Source organism: Phascolarctos cinereus, unplaced genomic scaffold (genome assembly GCF_003287225.1).
Source record: "Phascolarctos cinereus isolate Bilbo 61053 unplaced genomic scaffold, phaCin_HiC Scaffold_1;HRSCAF=81, whole genome shotgun sequence".
In the NCBI taxonomy this organism is placed as follows: domain Eukaryota; kingdom Metazoa; phylum Chordata; class Mammalia; order Diprotodontia; family Phascolarctidae; genus Phascolarctos; species Phascolarctos cinereus.
The window spans coordinates 288,692,635-288,711,919 of NW_027555514.1; the positions used below are offsets into that span (position 1 = coordinate 288,692,635).

Here is a 19,285-nt window from a genome sequence, read left to right on the forward strand (position 1 = left end):
GGCCTCGGGGGGCGGTGTGTGGCCACACGTTGGGAAGGCTGAGTGACCAGCCCCCACTGCGGGCTCTGCCTCTGTGGGGCCTTGGGGGGTGGTGCTGGGGGGACCCTGAGATGGGAGCCCCCTACACACACACACCCAGTGATAGCAGTGCAGGCTCAAACCCTCACCTTTCTACCCACCACCATGCTAATTCTATCAGTAGAAGAACAGAGCTGTTCTCAGTGTGGCTCTGCTTCAGCCTCGATGTCATGGGCTTTGTTCCTCCAGAGGAGAGGTGTTCTGACAGACCTGGACTTCCTGAGGGGGGGTATCTGGGAGGTGAACGAGCGAGTGTGGGGAATGGTGGTGCTGCGCTCCCTGGAAGGCACACAAGGGCCAGGTGTAGCCTGACAGCCTTGGCAGCACCTCCAGGTTTGTGAGAACTCCAGCCAGAAGCCGTGGCTCTGGCGTCCCGAGTCTGTGTGTGAAGGCTGAGACGTGATAGGGTGGCAGGGAGGGGACGGGAATCTGACAGCGCCTCTTGGGGTCGGAGGGCAGGGCAGGAGGTGCCGTGGTGGGCTGTGTCCTCACACCTCGATGAGTCTGGACAGGCAGCGGCAGCCCAGGCTGGCCCCGTGGTCTCCTCTGAAGGCTTCCTGCCTCTGCCGCTTCCAGGGCTCACCCACCAGCTCCTTCTCTCCCCAAGGTTCTGGTGGGGCTCAGCAGAGTCTTCCTCCCCAGGGAGTGCCTGCGGGCCCCAGCTCTGGATGCCTCAGAGTCTGAATGCTCGGCTCTGGGGCATGCATCCCCCAGAGGCAATTGGGGGGCCGCTTGTCTGTGGGCGCGTGACTCTGTGGCAGACACATCGTGAGATGCTTCTGTTGGTGTGCCTATCAGAGTCGGGAGCCAGGGGGGCCAGTCCTCGCTCACCCAGGCTGGGTGACCATGGGCAGGATGCTTCTCTTTGAGCTTTCTCTTCATAGCTGGTCACTCCAAGATGGATCCTTGTGCCTCAGCCTCTTGGGGAGGCCTTCTAGGCCTCAGGCACGTTTAGGTTTCATCTCATGAGGGTGGGGGCTCCTGGGGCATGACTAGGAAGAGACTTGAGGCAGGCAGACCAAAGAAGCTGGGAAGGAGTGAGCATTTATTAGGCACTGCTGTGTGCCAGGCTCTGCACCAAGTGCTTGACTGCCCCAAACAACCCTGGCAGGAGCTGTCATTAGCCCCATTTTACATATGGCAGTCGTATATCCCTGGGGGGGGGTCCCCAGGGCAGCTGCGCTTAGAGCCACTGCCCCAAATTCATATTTGTTCCTTTGCACAGGCTTTTACAAGTGGCCTACGGAAGTACCTGCAGTATTACCGAGCGTGTGTCCTCTCCACGCCGCCCACATAGAGCCTGCTGACCATCAGCTTTCTCTTCAAGAAGCTGGGGCACCAGTTAAGGTGGGGGTCCCCTTGTGTTGGTCCAGAAGGTGCCCCTGCCGGTGCCAGCCTGGGAAGGAGCTCAGAGGTCATTGAGGCTTCCTGGCCCAAGCACCTGAAGCCTTGGCAGACTTCCAGGCCAGACCTCTTCCCCGCTAGAGCTAGGCTGCTTCGTCTGCTTTAAGGCCAGGCCGAATTGTGTCCTGGTGCTGTGGGGGTGTGTAAACAGCTGCTGTGCCTAGGATGGTCAGCTGACCTCGGGCCAGGCTCGCGCTTGCTGCACCTGAGGTGTCTGCCCCACAGAAGGTGGGAGGTGGAGGAGATGTTCTTGGCCAGCTCTGACGACCTCTGGTTCTAAGTCACTTAAGCTGGTCTGGCGGGTGTCCTGGCAGTCTGGCTAAGGCCGCTTGCCTGCAGTCTCAGTGGTCAGTGAAGTCGTTCTGAGCCGGTGACCCAGGCATCCCTGAATTATCCGTTCTGTGTGATGGCTCTTGGGTACTTGGCACGGACCCCTGGACCCAGAGGATGGGGGCTGTGCAGGATGGGTCCAGTCCTGTGGGAGGCTGGACAATGGCCAGGCTTTGTGGGACTGACTAGTCCTCTGATGAACCAGGGAGCCTTTGGTGCAGCTGAAATATCAGTGTCCCCAGACAGGCAGGGAGGGGAGCAGAGGCTTTTAGGCCTGTTGGGTGCATTCCCCCCCCCCCCAGGTCTCTCCTCTCCACACTCACTGCATTTGAAGGCTGTCTGGCTCCTCAGGGGCACATAGTTTAGGGCCAGCCACCAAGGGTGGTCTCCATTTTATAGGTGGCCTCAAATCTTACCAAGTTCAGAGGAAGGGAAGGCATTTGGAGGTCACAGGCTTCAGAGCCAGGAGGGAGCTCAGAGGTCATCTGCTCAGTCCCTGCATTTTGGCCTGCTCCATGCCCTGAGCCCAGCTCCTCCCTTCTCGTGGCTCCATGCTGTCCTTCAGCAAGGCCGTGTGCTGAGCCTGTGGGAGGCCAAGCCTGTCCTGGCCCCTGCCCCGCCATCAGCCCTGCGGGACTGATGCGGGCTCTCTCCCTTAGGTATCTGGCCGAGCTCTGTGGCGTGGGCACTGCCGTTCCTGGGCTCAGCGAGGGAGGGACTGGCTCCTCCTTCCCGACCGTGAGTGCTCTTCTGAATTCTGCCAAGCTCTGCCCCCACAGGAGGCATGCAAGGCCTGGTGGTCTGTGTGGGTCTCAGCTGGGCAGAGCCTTGGTGAAAGGGGAGGCTGGAGGGGCCCTGGAGGGGATCTGTGGCCCCTGATGCCCACCAGCCTCACGTGCTTCTCTGGGAGCCCGCTCTGAGTCTTCCTCCTAGGAGTGGAGTGAAGCAGTGCGTGGTTCCTTCTTCAGGGAGTGAAGCTGCTGTCCTACCTGTACCAAGAGGCCCTGGATAACTGCAGCAATGAACATTATCCTGTCCTGCTGTCACTGTTGAAGGCCAGCTGTGAGCCGTACACCAGGTGAGCAGCTCTCTTCTCCGTTATGATGCACGGTGCCTGGGGCTTTCAGAGGAGGAAACTGAGGCGGTAACACAGGAAGCGATGGGGCTCCTCCAGCAGCTCCGGCCGGTGCATGAGCTCAGCAGCAGCACACTGCCTTACCAGAAATGGGGCAGAAGAGGCGGGCCCCTCCCCCTCTTTCCCCCTCCTCCTTCTTCCTCCCCTTCCTCCCTCTTCCCCTCTTCTTCCTTTTTTAAAAACAACCTTATTTATATTTCTAATGTTCTTTTTCTAAAATCTTGAGTTCTAACTTCTCTCTCCCTCCAGCTCCTCTCCTGCCCACTGAGAAGGCAAGCAATGTAATACCCATTTTACATGTGAGGTCAGGAAAGACCTATTTCCGTATTAGCCAGGTTGCAAAAATAGTGAAGGAAGATAGAGTAGAAAAGGCTATTTCGATCTGCGCGCAGACTGCATCCCTTCTCTGTCTGGAGGCGGGCGGCATTTTTCATCGCGAGTCCTTTGGCATTGTCCGGGGCCTTTGTGGTGTTGAATATGGCTAAGTCATTCACAGTTGATCATTGTACAGTTGCTGTTTTTGTGTGCGTTGGAGCAGCTAGGCGGCAGGGCCTAGAGTCAGGAAGCCCCGAGTTCAAATCCAGCCTCAGACACTTAACTAGGTGTGTGAGCCTGGGCAAGTCACTTCACCTTGTTTGCCTCAGTTTCCTCATCTGTAAAATGCACGGGAGAACAAAATGGCAAACCACTCCAGTATCGTTGCCAAGACATCCCCAAATGGGGTCACGGAGAGTCAGACGTGACTGGAAATGACTCGGCAGCGGTAGCAAATGTACACCGTTCTCCTGGTCCTGCCCACCTCCCTCTGGGTCAGTTCATAGCGAGTCTTCCCAGGTTTTTCTGAAATCTGCCCACTCATCATTTCTCATAGCATGATAGCTCAGCCATTCCCCAGTGGATGGGCATCCTCTCAATTTCCAGTTCTTTGCCACCACAAAAAGAGCTGCTGTAAATATTTTTGTACAGGTGGGTCCTTTTCCCTTTTCTTCGATCTCTTTGGAGCACAGACCTAGTTATGCAGTTTTATAGCCCTTTGGGCATAGTTCCAAATTGCTCTCCAGAATGGTTGGATCAGTTCACAACTCCACCAACAGTGCATTAGTGTTCCAATTTTCCCACATTCCCTCCTTTTCTGTCTTATTAGCCAATCTGGAAAGTGTGAGGTGGTATGTCAGAGTTGTTTTAATGCCCATTTCTCTCATCAGTAATGATGTAGAGTGTTTTTATTTGACTATAGATAGCTTTGATTTCTTTGTCTGAAAACTGCCTGTTCATATCCTTTGACCATTTATCAATTCTTCCTCCCCTCATGGCATGTAATAACCTCAGCTTCTCTGAGGTTATTCTGGGGGCAGGGCAAGCACTCCCCATCCAGGGGAAGGAGTTGTGGCTCTGGAAGACCTGGGTTCACATCCTGCCTCTGGTGCCTCCTGCCTGGGTGATCTTGGGCAAGGCTCTAGATCAAAGATCCCATGTGCCCAGAAAGTGAGGATGTGGCCACAGACCTCCTGATGTGTATGTCTCATGTCTGAGGGCTGCCTGCTGAGCCCAGACTCTGTCTGCAGTCCCTGCCGGTGAAGGGAAGGTGCCTGGGCCTGTGAAATGGAAGGTCTGTGGCATCGAGTTCCACAAGGCCCTTCCTTCTGCCACCCCTCCAAAATGAGCAGTTTCTGGTTGGCCGCAAAGCCGTGGCCCTGGGGAGGACGTTGGCCTTGCAGACCTGCTGGCCCAGGAAGTGGGTTTGGTCTCCTGGGCAGCCTGCTGCCAGTGCCCGAGTGGAAAAGCCAGAGGCTGCCCTGCGCCCGGCCCCAGGGCAGGTGCCAGGACCCAGACAGAAAGTCCCTGAGAGCTGCTTCCCACAGGTTTATCCATGACTGGGTGTACAGTGGCGTGTTCCGCGATGTCTATGGCGAGTTCATGATCCAAGTAAATGAAGAGTATCTCAGCTGCCGTGGTATGTGAGCTAGCAGCGGTGTGTGCATGCGTGTGTGTGTGTGCGTGTGTGCATCTGGGAAGGGGACCGTGGTGTCTCTTGTGGGCATGTCGCTAAGCTAGGTCTGGGTTCGTGTGCGTCGGAGGGGGCGTCCCTTGTTTAGTGATTCTGGGACTGTCTTCACTGGAGCGGTTTTTGAGGGAGGAGCTGGGGGGGCACAGCTGGCCAGTTGGTGAGCTCATGTGTTGGTCACGGGGGCCAAGAAGGTCGATGAGACCTTCAGTAGCCCCAGCATGGGGAAGGGCATGGTCCTGCTAATCCTTGTGTGCTCAGGCCCCGTCCAGGATATGTGCCACCCATCATTTAGGGCAGCTCTTGGCAGGCTGCAGAATGTCCTCGGAGGGAGACCAGAAGATGGGTTAGGGGCCAAGCCGTCCACAGGAGGGCTGGTCAAAGGCACTGGGGATGTTAGACCCGGAGAGAGGGGAAGGCCTGTGGAGATGAATGGAAGGGTAGTGGTCCCACGGGAGAGGCTTGCTTGCTTGGCCCTGGGGCTGAACCATTGGGCAAGATAAAAGAACGCTTCCTAACGAGCCGAGTGGGCTGCCCCTGGACGCAGGCTCCCCGTTACTGAGGAGCTCAAAGCTGAGGCCATCCACTCTGGGGGTGGCATCCTGGAAGGGAGTCCTGTCCAGGAAGAAGTAACCCCAACTCCGAGTTCTCCGGTTCCATTTGACCCGTGATTGAGCTTTATGCAGCTCACATACAGCCCCTGGGAAGGTGGGCGGGCACCTACTTCACCAGCGGGCTCTCCCTGGGATGCCCTCCAGTTCCGCTGCCATCTGGCTCTTGTCTTGACCATGTCTGTCCCACAGATAAGTCGTACTGGACGCACGGCTACGTGCTCATTTCCAAGGCAGCGGAGGACTGTGTCCCTGCGTTCCTGAAGCACGTTGCTGACGACGTCTACGTCTGTGGGAAGACCATTAACCTTCTGAAGCTGTGCTGTCCCCAGGTGAGCAGTGGGGGGAGGGGGTGGCAGCGGCCCTCCCCAGGGCGGTGGGCTTCTGTTGGCGGGGTCATGCGGGGACTATTGCCTGCCCACTGCGGGGTGCTGGGGACCTTTGAGGGGCTGGCTGCGGTCACACCTTCCCCCGGGCAGGTTGTCTGGCAGACTTCGGTGTGGGTGGATGTGGAGGAGCGGCCTCCTGTCTGCAGACTGCCGTGAGGCCGAGGCCCAGGGAACTGGAGGCCAGGGGATCTGGCCTGGCTGCCCATCCCCGCTGTCTTCCTCAGTAGCTTTCTCTTGCTTGTGATGGTTCCATTTCTGGGCCTTGTTTTAAGTGGGGTGAAGAAAACTGGAAGGGCCCATGAAAAGCAACCACCAAGGAGGATAAATGAGGGGGAGGTCAAAGAATGATTGTTTAGCCAGAAGAGGCGGAGAGGGAGACCAGGAAACAGCCCTCAGATGCGTGAGGGAGGCAGGAGGCAGTTATTCCAGATGGTGAGAGAGTCGGGTGGGCACGTGAAGGGCTGAGGTGATGTGGGACGTCCAGGTACCGACACGGCCTCGCAGGGGCGCTCCTGACCCAGCCCTGCAAAGATCCCGTCCTGCTTGAAGCAGTGCCTCCTTCCTGGGGGGCCCACAGTTTGGAGCTCCCTGCCCTTCTGGCAGGACCCTGGCAGTGCCCTGGGCACGTGCCCTGTGTGGCATCAGGGATGGTACGGGTCACGGTGCTCTCCCCTCATGCAGCATTATATCTGTTGGTCTGACATCCCCGTACCACGCATCTCGGTCATCTTCTCCTTGGAGGAGCTGAAGGAGATTGAGAAGGACTGCGCTGTGTATGTAGGGCGCATGGAGAGGCTGGCCCGCCATAGCGCCGTGAGCAAGGAAGAGAAGGTAAGCCCGAGGCTCTGCGCTTTCTGCCCTCAGCCTGCTCTGGCCCTTATAGCGGGCAAGGGAGTCCTTGCCCCGCTCACCCAGGACCTGTGATGGCTTTGGAGCCTGCTGGGGCTGTGACCCCTGGCCAAGGCTCCCCCTCTCCAGCTTTGTGCACGCAGGAGGGAGCTGCTTGAGGTCCAGGCTCAGGTGATTCCAGCGTGTGATGGAGGTGGGGTTTAGCTTTTCCCCTGGCAGCTGGGCTGGGCCCTCCCAGAGGAGAGAGGCCTCATCCTGAGCCTTTGTCCACAGAGCAGGGGGAGACTGGGGAATACCTATGGCTTCCCCTTTGAGAAATCTTCCTTCAAAGGCCGCCATGTGTCCTGGAACGCAGTGTTGGGCTGACTCGTCAGTGGGGAGGGCTGTGTGGGACGGTCCGTGGGGTATCTGGTGGGAGAGCGGAGGCAGCGCCTGTCTTCCTGGCTGGGCCTGGTGCACTGTGGGCAGGGTAGGGGCCAGGGAGGAGGGCAAGTGGACGGCTCCGTGGTGTGGGGGCCACACTGCCAGTGAGGTGCTGCGCCCCTCCCTTCCTGAACCTCAGCCCTACCAGCCCAAGGCCCAGGAAGCACTCGTGGCCCTGGCCTGAAAGCCAGGCATGTTGAGGTATTTCTGTGGCTCAGCCTGTTGGGCACTGCCGTGGGCCTGTGGCCGTGGTAGCTTGCATATCTGTGCAGTGGGACTGCTGGCAGGATTTCTCCCCAGGCCGGCATGTAGGTGTGATAGGAACCCAGATTTCTGGATGGGCGTAAAGTATTTACCGGCCAGTGGCAGTCTGTGAAGTCTTGTAAATTCAGTTTGGTTATTTGAATAGTGCCTGATTTCTAACGTTCAGAATCGCCAAACTGCCTCACATTTTGGAAAAGTTAAGAGTGGAAATTTGTGTATCCATGGTGCTGTAATTGATCGGTGTGGCGAGGGAAGCTTGTCAGGGGGTCTACCTTGGAGGGGCGTAGGAGCCTCTGGCAGCGGATGGACAGCCGTGCAAGAGTGCACAAACTAACCTTGTCAAAGTGACAGTGGAGCCCGGAGCAAGGTGATGGGTGCAGAGGGCCCACGGAGAGGCTGAGGGACTGGCCGGCAGGTGTCCTCACCTGGGGCGGGGTGTGCAGGCTGCAGGCTTCCTAGAGGAAGGGAGATTTCGAGCTGCCCCAGGGTGCAGAGAGCCATGCCAGAAGGAGAGTGCAGAATCGTGTTGGGGGAGCAGACGGATGAGGTTGTGTGGAGGGGAGGCCTGAGGAAGGGTGCCAGTGAACCATCTATGGGACTGAGCCTGGAGCAGGTCCGAAAGAGCTCCCTGAGGGCCTTGAAGGCACCCACCACTTGTTTCCTGTCTTTCAGAAATTGCGGATGGAGATTGCCAAGCAAGAACTAATTGTCCACGCCCGGGACACGGCCTCCCGGGTGTTGAAGGCCTTGAATGGTATGCTCTGCGTCCCTGCACACCTTGACCATGTGTGCGCTGGGAAAGATCCCGGATTTCATGAAAGATACAGGTCGCACGGGGTCTCCTCTAACAGGAGCATTATTCCTTTTTGGGACAGATCGACACATGTCTGAAAGGATGGCGTTGGACGCCAAGAAACGAGAGCAGTTCCAGAAACTAAAAGAGCAGTTTCTGAAGGATCAGGAGGTGGGTCCGCTGTCTTAGCGAGTGTGTTTGGGGGGCACACCACAGCCATGGCCTTCGGCCTCGGGTCACTCGGTCCCAACATGTGTTGCTGTAGCGCCGCCTGGCAGCCAAGCAGGAGGAGATTGATGATGACTTCAGCTACGCCCGTGAGCTGCGCGAGAGAGAGAAGAGACTGAAAGCACTGGAGGAAGAATTGGAGCGCAGGGCGAGGTATGGCTTCAACAAGCCCAGGCCTATTGGGAGCAGAGCCTTTGGGGCCACGAGCCTCCCTGGTCCCGCCCGGCACCACCCCCTTCATTCCCGAAGTTTTCGTTTCAGTCTTTTATTTTTTTCTCATATTTTCATATTTTATTTTATTTTTTTAAACAATCTTTAAAAAAAATTTTAGTTCCAAATTCTCTCCCTCCTTCCAGCCCCTCTCTCACCTATTGAGAAAGCAAATAATAGGATACCCATTATACATGTGAAGTCAAGCAAAACATATTTCCATGTTAGCCATGTTGCACAAAGAAACCCCAAACAAGAAAAAGTTTAAAAAAAAAAAGTGAAAAAAGGTCTGCTTCAGTGTGCATTCAGAGGTCGTCATTCCTCTTTTTCATCATAAGCCCTTTGGGATTGCTTTGGACCGTTATCTTGATTGGAGCAGCTGTTTCTTTCACAGTCGATCATTGTGCAGAATTGCCGTCGCTGTGTATGGTGTTCTCCTAATTCTTCTCATTTCAGTTTGCATCAGTTCATTTAAGTCTTTCCAGGTTTCTCTGAACCTCCCCTCTCCCCACCCCCACCTTGTTATTTCTTATAACACAATCGTATTCCATCACAATCACATATCACAACTTGTTCTGCCATTCCCCAACTGATGGCATCCCCTCAATTTCCAGTTCTTTACCACCACAGAAAGAGCTGCTGTCAATATCAGTTTTCTTTGATCTCTTTGGACTACAGACCCAGTAGTGGTATTGCTGGGTCAAAAGGTATGCAGAGCTCTTGGCATAGTTCCGAAGTGTTCTCCCAAATCAGGTTACAACCCTGTCAACAATGCATTAATGTGCTGATTTTTTCACATCCCTTCCAACATTATCATTTTCCTTTTCTGTCATGTTAGCCAGTTTGATAGGTGTGAGGTGGTACCTTAAGAGTTTTTTAAATAGTATTTTTTTTCCCCAATTAAGTGTAAAGACAAATTTTAACTTTTTTTTTTAAATTTTGAGTTCTGAATTTTTTCCCTCCTTCTCTCACCAACCCCCTCCCTAAGATGGTAAGCAATTTGATAAAGATTATATATGTGCAATCATGTAAAACATATTTCCATGTTAGTCACATTGTGAAAGAAGAAACAGACCAAAAGAAAAAAATAAAGGTGGAAAGAGTCTGCTTCGATCTGCATTCAGACTCTTCTCAGCTCCTTCTCTGGATGTGAATGGCATTTTTCACCTTAAGTCCCTTGGAATTCTCTTGCCTCTTTGTTTGGCTGAGAGAAGCTAAGGCTTTCATAGTTGATCATCACACAGCGTGGTTGTTACTGTAGACAATGTGCTCCTGGTTCTGTGCACATCACTTTGCTTCAGTTCATGTAAGTCTTTCCAGGTTTTTCAGAGTTGTTTTCATATGCATTTCTCTAATCAGTAGCGATCTAAAGCAAAATCTTGGCTCTTTGGGTTATCAGACCCTAGATTACTGTGGTCATTTACTATCTGATCCGCCATTCTGTTTCTTCGTCAGTGCCATATTGTTTTGATGATCGTCACTTTGTAGTGGTGTTTGGAATCCGTCACTGCCAGGCCGCCTCCCTTCCCATGTCCCTTGATTTTTCTTGGCCTTTTGTTCTTCCAGATGAATTGTGGTGTTATTTTTTCTAGTTGCATTAAATAACTCTTGGGCAGTTTGATTGGTATGGCACTGAATAAATAACTTAGCTAGAAGTTGGCTCGGCCTACCCATGAGCGATTAATATTTATTTCTCCAGTTGTTTAAATCTATTTGTGTGAAAAGTGTTTTTAATTGTGTTCATATAGTTCCTGGCTTTGTCTTGGCAGGTAGACTTCCGAGTATTTTATATTGTCTGCAGTTATTTTAAATGGAATTTTCTTTTTTTAAATAACATTTTATTTCCCCCCCAATTACCTGTAAAAACAACTTTCTTTTTTCAAGTTTTGAGTTTCAAATTCTATCTCTTCCTTACCCCCCCTCTGAGACAGTAAGCAATCTGATGTAGGTTATACGTATGTAGTCATGTAAAACATTTCCCTTACTAGCTGTGTGACCCTGGGCAGGTCACTTAACCCTGATTGCCTTAGCAAAAAAAACCCAAAAAACATTTCCATATTAGTCATTTTGTGCAAGAAGACTTGAACAAAGTGAATATGTTTTAGTCTGTATTGAGATGACATCAGTTCGTTCTCTGGAGGCAGATAGCATTTTTCATCGTAAGTCCTTCAGAATTGTCTTGGATCATTTTATTGCTGAGAATAGCTAAGTCATTGTCAGCCACAGAAAGGGTTACTATAAATATTTTTGTACAAATAGGTCCTTTTCTCCTGCATTGGGCTGGACTGGCTGGAATTTAGATTGCATTGGGTTTTTAGAAACATTGTTTTCTAACAGTCAGTTACCAGGGATTGGCCTGAGGCAAGAGAAAATGCACTTTGGCAGAGGAGAGGAAAAGAGGAGAGAGGAGAGCAGAGGAGGGGACCGTGGGCAGGCCTAATGCAAGTTTTTTAAAAAATCACTTTTTGAAAACATTAGTAGTCATCAGCAAACACAGATAGTGTCTATATAAGAAAGTCATTCCCCAAGCGATAAATGGTCAGAGAATATGAACAAGCAGTTTTCAGAGGAAATTAAAGCCATCCATAGTCATATGAAAAAATGCTCTGCATCATTCTTTTTTTTTTTTGGTGAGGCAGTGGGGTTAAGTGACTTGCCCAGGGTCACACAGCCTAGTGAGTGTTATGTGTCTGAGGCTGAATTTGAACTCAGGTCCTCCTGAATCCAGGGCCGGTGCTCTATCCACTGTGCTACCTAGCTGCCCCTCTAAATCACTCTTGATAAAGAAATGCAAATTAAAACAACTCTGAGGTAACACTTGACACCTATCAGATTGACTAATATAGCAGAAAAGGAAAATGACAAATGTTGGAGGGGATGTGGAAAACTGGAACACTTAATGCATTGTTAGTGGAGTTGTGAACTGATTCAACCATTCTGGAGAGCAATTTAGAACTGTGCCCAAAGGGCTGTATATAAGATTGTACATACCCTTTGACCCAGCAATAGCACTTCTAGGGCTGTATCCCAAAGAGATCATACAAATGGGAGAAGGACCCACATGTATAAAAATATTCATAGCAGTTCTTTCTGTGGTGGCAAAGAATTGGAAAGTGAGGGGATGCCCATCAGGTAGGGAATGGCTGAACAAGCTGTGGTATATGACTGTAATGTAATGTAATGCTATTGTGCTATAAGAAATGATGAGCAGGCAGACTTCAGAAAAACCTGGAAAGACTTGTATGGACCAATGCCGAGTGAAATGAGCAGAACCAGGAGAACGTTGTCACAGTAACAGCCACGCTGTGTAACGATCAGCTTTGAGTGACTTGGCTCTTCTCAGGAACACATTGACCTGAGAAGTTTCCAAAGGACTCTGAGGAGAAATGTTGCACGCCTCCAGAGAAGGGCCTGAGGGAGTCTGAATGCGGATCAGAACAGACTGTCTTTGCTTTCTTTGTTTCTTCATGGGGTTTTCTTTTTGGTCTGTGTTTTCTTTCTCAACATGACTAATACAGAAATGTGTTTTCCTGGATGACCTATCAAACTGCTTACCATAAAGGGAGGAGAGAGGGAGAGAATTTGGGACTCAGTTTAAAAAATGGATGTTTAAAAAATTGTCTTTACATGTAATTGGCGGGGCAGAAATGTTATTTTTAAAAGAGAAAGTGAATCTGCTGTAGAGCTTGGGGTCATTCCCCCCGTGGTAGGAACCCCTCAGCCCTTCCTGCCTGGGTCCCCTCCTGCTCTTTGGAGGATTGGTTTGATGTGTCTTGGATACTGTTTTCTTTGTGGGGATGGGGGGGGCATCTCCCCTCCCTGACCCCCATCCTAATCCATGGGATTTTTTTTGGTGAGGTAGTCGGGGTTAAGTGACTTGCCCAGTGTCACACAGCTAGTAAGTGTCATGTGTCTGAGACTGGATTTGAACTCGGGTCCTCCTGACTCCAAGGCTGGGGCTTTATCCACTGCCCCACCTAATCCATGTTTTTGAGGCCATACGGAGCCTCGGGCTCTGAGAATCACCTGCAGGTTTTTGGCCACCCCTTCTGAGTGGGCCTCATGTCAGGCCCGCCTCTGTCCCTGCAGGCAGGATCTAATCGACCATTACAGCAAGCTGTCCGAGGAGGCCGCTCGCCGCTCGCAGCGCGCTCTCTGGAAGATACAGAGGCATAAGCTGGAGACGGCCCGTCTGAACTTTCTCTTGGAAGACCAGAAACACGTACAGGTAGCATCCGCTCGGGGCGCATGGAGGTAGTCAAATCGCCAGCCGAGGGTCAGCCCAGTGGGGTGACCCTGAGCAGTCATTCCCTTCACCTGCAAAATGAGGATAGTGATGCCAGTCCTGTTTATCAGGAGGACTGTCATGTGGAAGTCAGTGAATCCACAGCCATTCACTAAGCACCAGCTGGCGGGTGCTGGGGCCCAAAGACAGAAAACCACCCCTGCCCGCGCTGGACTTCTGTTCTATCCTGTGTGGATAAAACGAGTCTGAACTAAGGCCTCTGACCCATGGGAGCAGCAGGACAGTCAGTCAGCAGCAGTGTGCTAGGTGCCGGGAAATAGAGATGAGACAGCTTACAGTCCCCTGGAGGGACGGCATATGCCACCACAGAGCGTGAGCAGCCTTCTGTGCCCCCGTAAATATGGAGTAAAGACAAGGGTTCGAGAGCACGTGGTTAACCTAGTGGCACTAGAAAGCACTGGCTGTTACCGTCCTCTCTTCTGAATTTCAGGAGATGCTTCAGAATGTCTCTCAAGGAAAGTACAGGGAGAAACTCGATGTCATCCCCACTGTCCATCCCCCTGGACAAGCAGGCGCCTCCGGAGGAGAGCCCCGGGTCCAGGTGAGATGCCAGCCTTGTGCTTAGGTGGTTGGCCTGGTCACCTGAAGCCCTCATGGTGTCTTGGGATCAGTCTGGAAGCTGCCCTGCCTCCCCTTGGTGGGGTCTTAGATAAGAGGCCTGTGGACAGTCTACCCCCAGAGCTAGTCCTCTGTACTCCCAGCCTTCCCCTCACCAGCACCCCTGGACACTCGGTGTGTCTGCTATGTGCAGGCCCCAGAGTGTGTGCATTGCTGGCCCAGGCCCAAGTCGCCGGAGGCTTCCCTCGCTGCTGTCCATGGTGTCAGCCACACAGATCTGGACTGGCCGCAGTCCAGGGTGGGGTGGGGGCTTCCCTTGTTTCATCCCAGATTCCCCCCACCCTCCCCTTCCTCTCCTGAGACTGGTCATCCCCGTGTTTCCATTCCAGGCAGGGCGGCGCTCAGAGAGCAGTGGTGAACAGGGAGAGTCGGAAGGGTCTTCAGAGGGTGCATGGAGGCCACTACCCTTGGTGGGTGCCCGGACGGCAGAGCAGATGGAGCCCGAGGGGGCTGGCACAGATGGCCACCCCCTTGAGCCCAGGACAGAGGAAAAGCCAGAGCAGATGGACAGGGCTGCACCTCTCCCCGGGTCCAGTCTGGACATGAATGATTTCCTGCCTAGGCCTCTGCTTGAGGAGCCGCCCGCTGCCTCTGGCCCCCCAGCCTTGCTGGAAGCAGCGCTGCAGACCATCTCCTCGGACCTGCCCCCCGCAACATGTAGTGGGGCTATGGAGCAAGAAGGCGGCCAGCCACAGCAGCCACTCTATGACTTCACCACCATTCTGCGCCCCGCAGCCACAGCCCCCACTCCCTCCCGAGAGCTCGCGGCTGGAACGCCCTCAGCACCCAGGGACACATACCACAGGCCCCGCTGGAGCCTTCCTGGCCACACCTCGGACTCCAGCATCCAACTAGGAGAGGCCGTCCCTGAGCCCGAGGCCCTGGAGCCGTGTCCCAGCACCACAAGCAGCCGGGCCCGATGGAACGTCCATGGCCACGTCTCTGCCTCCCACATCAAAATGGGCTCCTACGCTGCTGCTGTGGAGCTGCCTCCGCCCCGAGGGAGTGCCCACGGTCACGTGTCGGACAGCAGCATCCCTCTCGGGGCTTACGTGTCAGAGGTGGTCTCTTCCCGGCCCCGCTGGAACCTACATGGACACGCCTCACAGTCCCACATGAAGCTGGGTGACCTCACCGTGGAGGCTGAAGCCCCCCACCCACGGGGCAGCACCTTTGGCCACGCTTTACAGTCCAGCCTTCAGCTGGGCCAGAGTGAGCCTCCCCCTCCCCTCAAGCCCCTGTCCAGGCACACGATCCCCACAGCTGCCACCTCCACCATGCAGTGGTTTCTGTACAACAGGGAGCTGGGCTGCTTGGGTCCAGACCAGCCTCCTCAGGGGTGTGAGCTGCCCTCGCCCTGCAGGGCCCCTGCCGTGGCTGCTGAAAGCAGGGAACAGCCAGACCAGGAGCTCGTCCCAAAGAAGACAGATAACCTGGGGGAGAGGCCAGTCGAGCTGAGGGAGAGGCCGGCCATTGGACTGGGGGAGAGGCCAGTCGGGCCAGAGAAGAGGCTGGCCGTCGGTAGGTATCCAGCATCCTCTTGGGGGTTGTGAGCCTTGGGAAGCTCACCTGATGATGTGGCCAGACACGCCTTTTTTTTTTTTTAAATTTTTAAATTTTAGGCAATTGGGGTTAAGTGACTTGCCCAGGGTCACACAGCTAATAAGTGTTAAGTGTTTGGTCTGAGGCCAGATTTGAACTCAGGTCCTCCTGACTTCAGGGCTGGGGCTCTATCCACTGCGCAGACACAACTCTTTAGGAAGCTGTGGTTCGTGCCTCTCTGGAGGCTTGGTCTCCTCCTCCTGGGAGTTATCACCCCCACCCAGCCCCCTCTGTGCTTTGCTTGTGAAGGACTGGCCTGGCCTGGCTTCCTGAGGCCCCCCAGAGCCAAATTTGGGGGGGAGGGGAGGAACCAAGGCAGACAGGGGAGGGGGCCCAGCATCTTCCCATTTTACAGATGAGGCAACTGAGCATCTCAGGCCATCTTGAAAGCCACCCTCAGTTCTGAGGGCCTTCTCAGTGCCCGGTGATCTTGTGTCCCATTGTGGGCCCTGTTGGGGGGAGCTGACTGGGAAGTACCCCTGCACCACGCCCAGGGCGAGGAGGTGAGCCAGCTGGGGGCTGTTGCAGGATGGACAGGGCCCTGGTGTCACTGAGGATGAGGAGACAGGCCTGGCCATGCCCAGTGACCGCCAGTCAGTGGTGGAGCCAAGTCGGAAACTGGACGGGGTGGGGAAGGGCGTCCTCAGAGTGGCGTCCCCATTTGGCTTTACCAGGGTCAGCGGTAACAAGCGACAAGAGCGAGGACCTGTCCCCAAACCAGCCTCCTGGGCCGCGGGTAAGGAAAAGGCAACTCGGGCCTGACCAGCAGGTGGCTGGGAGAGGCAATTCCGAGTTAGCTTTGGCTCTGCCCCACCCCCACCCGCCAGCTCCCCTGCACGCCCTGGGTGACCCTCGTCCCTGCCCTCAGGCTGGGCATGCCCCAAAGGCCCAGTGTGATCTTGGCCTTGGGCTGGTCTCAGGCAGTACTTTGTGCTTCCTAGAAGGCAACTGCTCTGGCACCAGGAGGCCGGGCACCCCCTGGGGTAGACACAGGCTGGCTGGCGTGGTCCCCGGGGAGGCCCAGCAGTCACAGCCACAGCAGCGGTTTTCTGCTTCCATTTTCTTCCCTAAAAGATGGAAGCAGAAAACCCAGATGCAGCCCTCAGCCCTGAGGAGGCAAAGGACGGGGCCAAAGACTGTGCCCGAGAACAGGCCTACTTGAAAGCCTTGTCTGAGCAGTACTGCCTCGAGAAATACCAAGACAGCTACAGCCTAATGTGTGAGTGATGAGCCTGCGCGGGCCTCTGGGGCTGGGGGCTGCAGGGTGGGGCAGAGCTGATGCCTCTGGGTTCTCTCCTGCAGCTGAGCCTCCCTTGTCCCACCTCATGCATCACATCATCCCCAGACCCTTCTCCTTCCCCCTGGATCCCCGCAGGCCATCGGCGAGTGACGAGACCTCCGTGCAGCTGAGCGAGCTCCTGACCCTGCCCGTGCTCATGAAGCACTCCATCACTGCCCCGCTGGTTTCTCAGTACGTGTGGCCAAGCCTCGGAGGCCGAGGGATCGGCCTTGCAGGGTGGGGGGTGCTATGGGAAGGGGTCCGAGCGGGGCAGCTTCCACTTAACATCCAGAGGAACTCTGTAGGAGCTCCCTGTCCCTGGAGCAGAGGCCGCATGACGCTTTTGAGGATGTGGGAGAGGGGTTTCTGTGCCTAGATGGCAAGGCTGAGGCTGAGTCGCCCGCCATCTTGGCCTGGACGGCCCTGCCTGGCATCTGATGGGCAGCCTCCTTGTCCCCACAGCGTGTCCCTGGTGAACAAGGCTGTTGTCGATTACTACTTTGTGGAGCTTGGCCTAGAAAAGCACTTTGAGGCCTTGAGGCACTTTTTGCTCATGGAGGATGGGGAGTTTGCTCAGTCTCTCAGTGACCTGCTCTTCGAGAAGGTACCGGCAGGGCTGTGGGAGGGACTGTGCTGGGTCCTGGGGGGCCGCAGGGGCGGGGTACTCTGGGCAAGCCCTTGAGAGCCGGCCCCGGGCATCTCCCTGGCCCAGCCCGAGCAGGCGCTTCCCAAGTGCCCTAGGAGAGATGGATGGTTTAGCCTCCTCAGCTGTGGGACTGCAGGCAGAGCCCTGAACCTCTCTGGGCCTCCTTCCCCCCAGCACTTGCAGTCCTCAGCCCCCAGACTTGACTCTTGGCATGTGCCTGGTGGCGGCTGGCGTAAAGTGGGCGGGTCTCTGACTCTGCCACCCTGGCTGGGGAGCTTCAAGGCTGTGGAGTCACTGGCTGCTGTCAGTCTGGGCGCCATCTTTAAGGAGCTGGCCGTGCTGGAGGGAGTGACCTTAGCCTCTGTTTGCCCATCTGCCAATGGGGACAGTAATCCTCCCACGGCCGCCTGGGCCTGTTGTGAGCCACTGTGGGTGGGCAGGCGCCCCTGCCACGTACCCCATCTTGGCCTTCTCCTTCAGCTGGGCTCGGGGCAGAGCCCCGGCGAGTTCCTGAACCCTCTGGTGCTCAACTCCTTCCTCACCAAAGCCCTGCAGTACAGCCTGCATGGGGACACGCAGCTCGCGGCCAACCTCTCCTTTGCCCTCAAGTACCTGCCAGAAGCTCTCAGCTCCAACGCCCCTGACGCCCTGAGCTGCCTCGAGCTGCGGTACAAGGTATGCGGCGGCGCTCTTCTCCTTACCCCCGTGCCCTCCCCTTCCTCTTCATTTCTGAGCTGTCTCTCTGCCCCATGGCTGTGGAGATGTGGATACCCTGTGTGCCTATCCCTGCCCTCAGCGAGCTCCCAGTCTGGGCAGAGCAGCCTCGTACCCAGTGAACAAATGGGACTAGAGTTTGGGGGTAGGGGGTGATCCAGGGCTGACGAGGCACAGCGGAGCAGTACCCCGGTACAGGGCTTGGCATTGAGGGAGCGCTGCCTCCCCTGGGCTGTCGTGGCGCTTTGCCGTCCCATCGGATCCGGGCATTCTCCACCCCCGGCACCTGGTCCCTGAAGCTTTGAGCACGGCGGGCCTCGCCTGACCCTGGGCGGCCTCCCAGCAGTCCGTGTGAGAGGGTGAGCTCAGTCAGGCCCAGTGTGGCCCGGTCTCGCCTGTTCCTTGCCCGGGACCAGGTTGTTTGGACAGTGATCGCTTTCTAGCACGGTTGGAGATCTGGCATTGCTACCCTCTCTGTTACGGTGTTCTGCAGATGCACTCTTTAGGAGTTTGATTGGCATGGCACTGAAGTAAGTAAATTAACTGAGCTCGTGTCATTATTGTACTGGCTCAGCCTGTCCACGAGCCATTTAGTGTCCGTGTGTGCAGAATGTTCTCATACAGTTTTGTGTGGGTCTGGGCAGGCAGGCTCCCAAGTGTTTCGTGTCATGTGCAGGTATTTTAAATGCAGTTTCTCCTTTAGGGATCAAGACCCCCTTTGTGTCACAGAAGACCTTTCGCGAACCCTCGGCTGGCAGGCCTCACTGGTGACTGCTCCGGGGCGCTCCCTCGTGGCCCCGCACCCACGCTCTTCCTCCCCCTCAGGTCGACTGGCCCCTCAACATCGTCATCACAGAGAGCTGCCTGACCAAATACAACAAGGTCTTCTCCTTCCTGCTGCAGCTGAAGCACATGATGTGGACCCTGAAGGACGTGTGCTTTCACCTGAAGCGCACAGGTGAGGGGCCCCGGGACTCGTGGACTCGTGGGGCAGGTGGTGGTGGGCACCAGGGCCTCAAGGTCTCGGGTCTGTTTGCTCCATCGGTCCCACCCAGCGCTAGTGAACCGCGCAGCCGGCTCGGTGCAGTTCCGCCAGCTCCAGCTCTTTAAGCACGAGATGCAGCATTTCGTGAAGGTGATCCAGGGCTACATCGCCAATCAGATCCTGCACGTCACGTGGCGTGAGTTTGGGGACGAGCTGGCGGCCGTGAGCAACCTTGAGGAGATCCGCCACACTCATGCCGAGTACCTCAACAAAGCCATCTTCAGGTGAGGGTGGGCTGGGGCTGGCGGGCGTGGCGTACGACTGGAAGAGGAGGGCTTTGCTCTTCCAAGCTCAGGCGCCTACTTTGCCAGGCATTGTGCTAGACTCGTTACAACCCTGAGGTAGGTGCTGGTATT

The 19,285-nt window shown here is 55.2% G+C and overlaps 1 protein-coding gene across 1 annotated transcript in view; it reads left to right on the plus strand.

Moving 5' to 3' along the window:
• The window catches only part of TUBGCP6 (tubulin gamma complex component 6), a 28,847-nt gene that overhangs the window by 7,703 nt on the left and 1,859 nt on the right, over window positions 1-19,285 (plus strand). Inside the window, 19 exon segments of the mRNA XM_020982890.1 lie at window positions 1,304-1,425; window positions 2,472-2,550; window positions 2,781-2,890; window positions 4,810-4,901; window positions 5,756-5,895; window positions 6,634-6,783; window positions 8,161-8,242; window positions 8,364-8,452; window positions 8,547-8,662; window positions 12,809-12,947; window positions 13,456-13,566; window positions 13,973-15,164; window positions 15,920-15,981; window positions 16,320-16,464; window positions 16,548-16,716; window positions 16,987-17,128; window positions 17,651-17,845; window positions 18,710-18,842; window positions 18,940-19,153. Coding sequence (XP_020838549.1) covers window positions 1,304-1,425; window positions 2,472-2,550; window positions 2,781-2,890; window positions 4,810-4,901; window positions 5,756-5,895; window positions 6,634-6,783; window positions 8,161-8,242; window positions 8,364-8,452; window positions 8,547-8,662; window positions 12,809-12,947; window positions 13,456-13,566; window positions 13,973-15,164; window positions 15,920-15,981; window positions 16,320-16,464; window positions 16,548-16,716; window positions 16,987-17,128; window positions 17,651-17,845; window positions 18,710-18,842; window positions 18,940-19,153 — 3,482 coding nt within the window.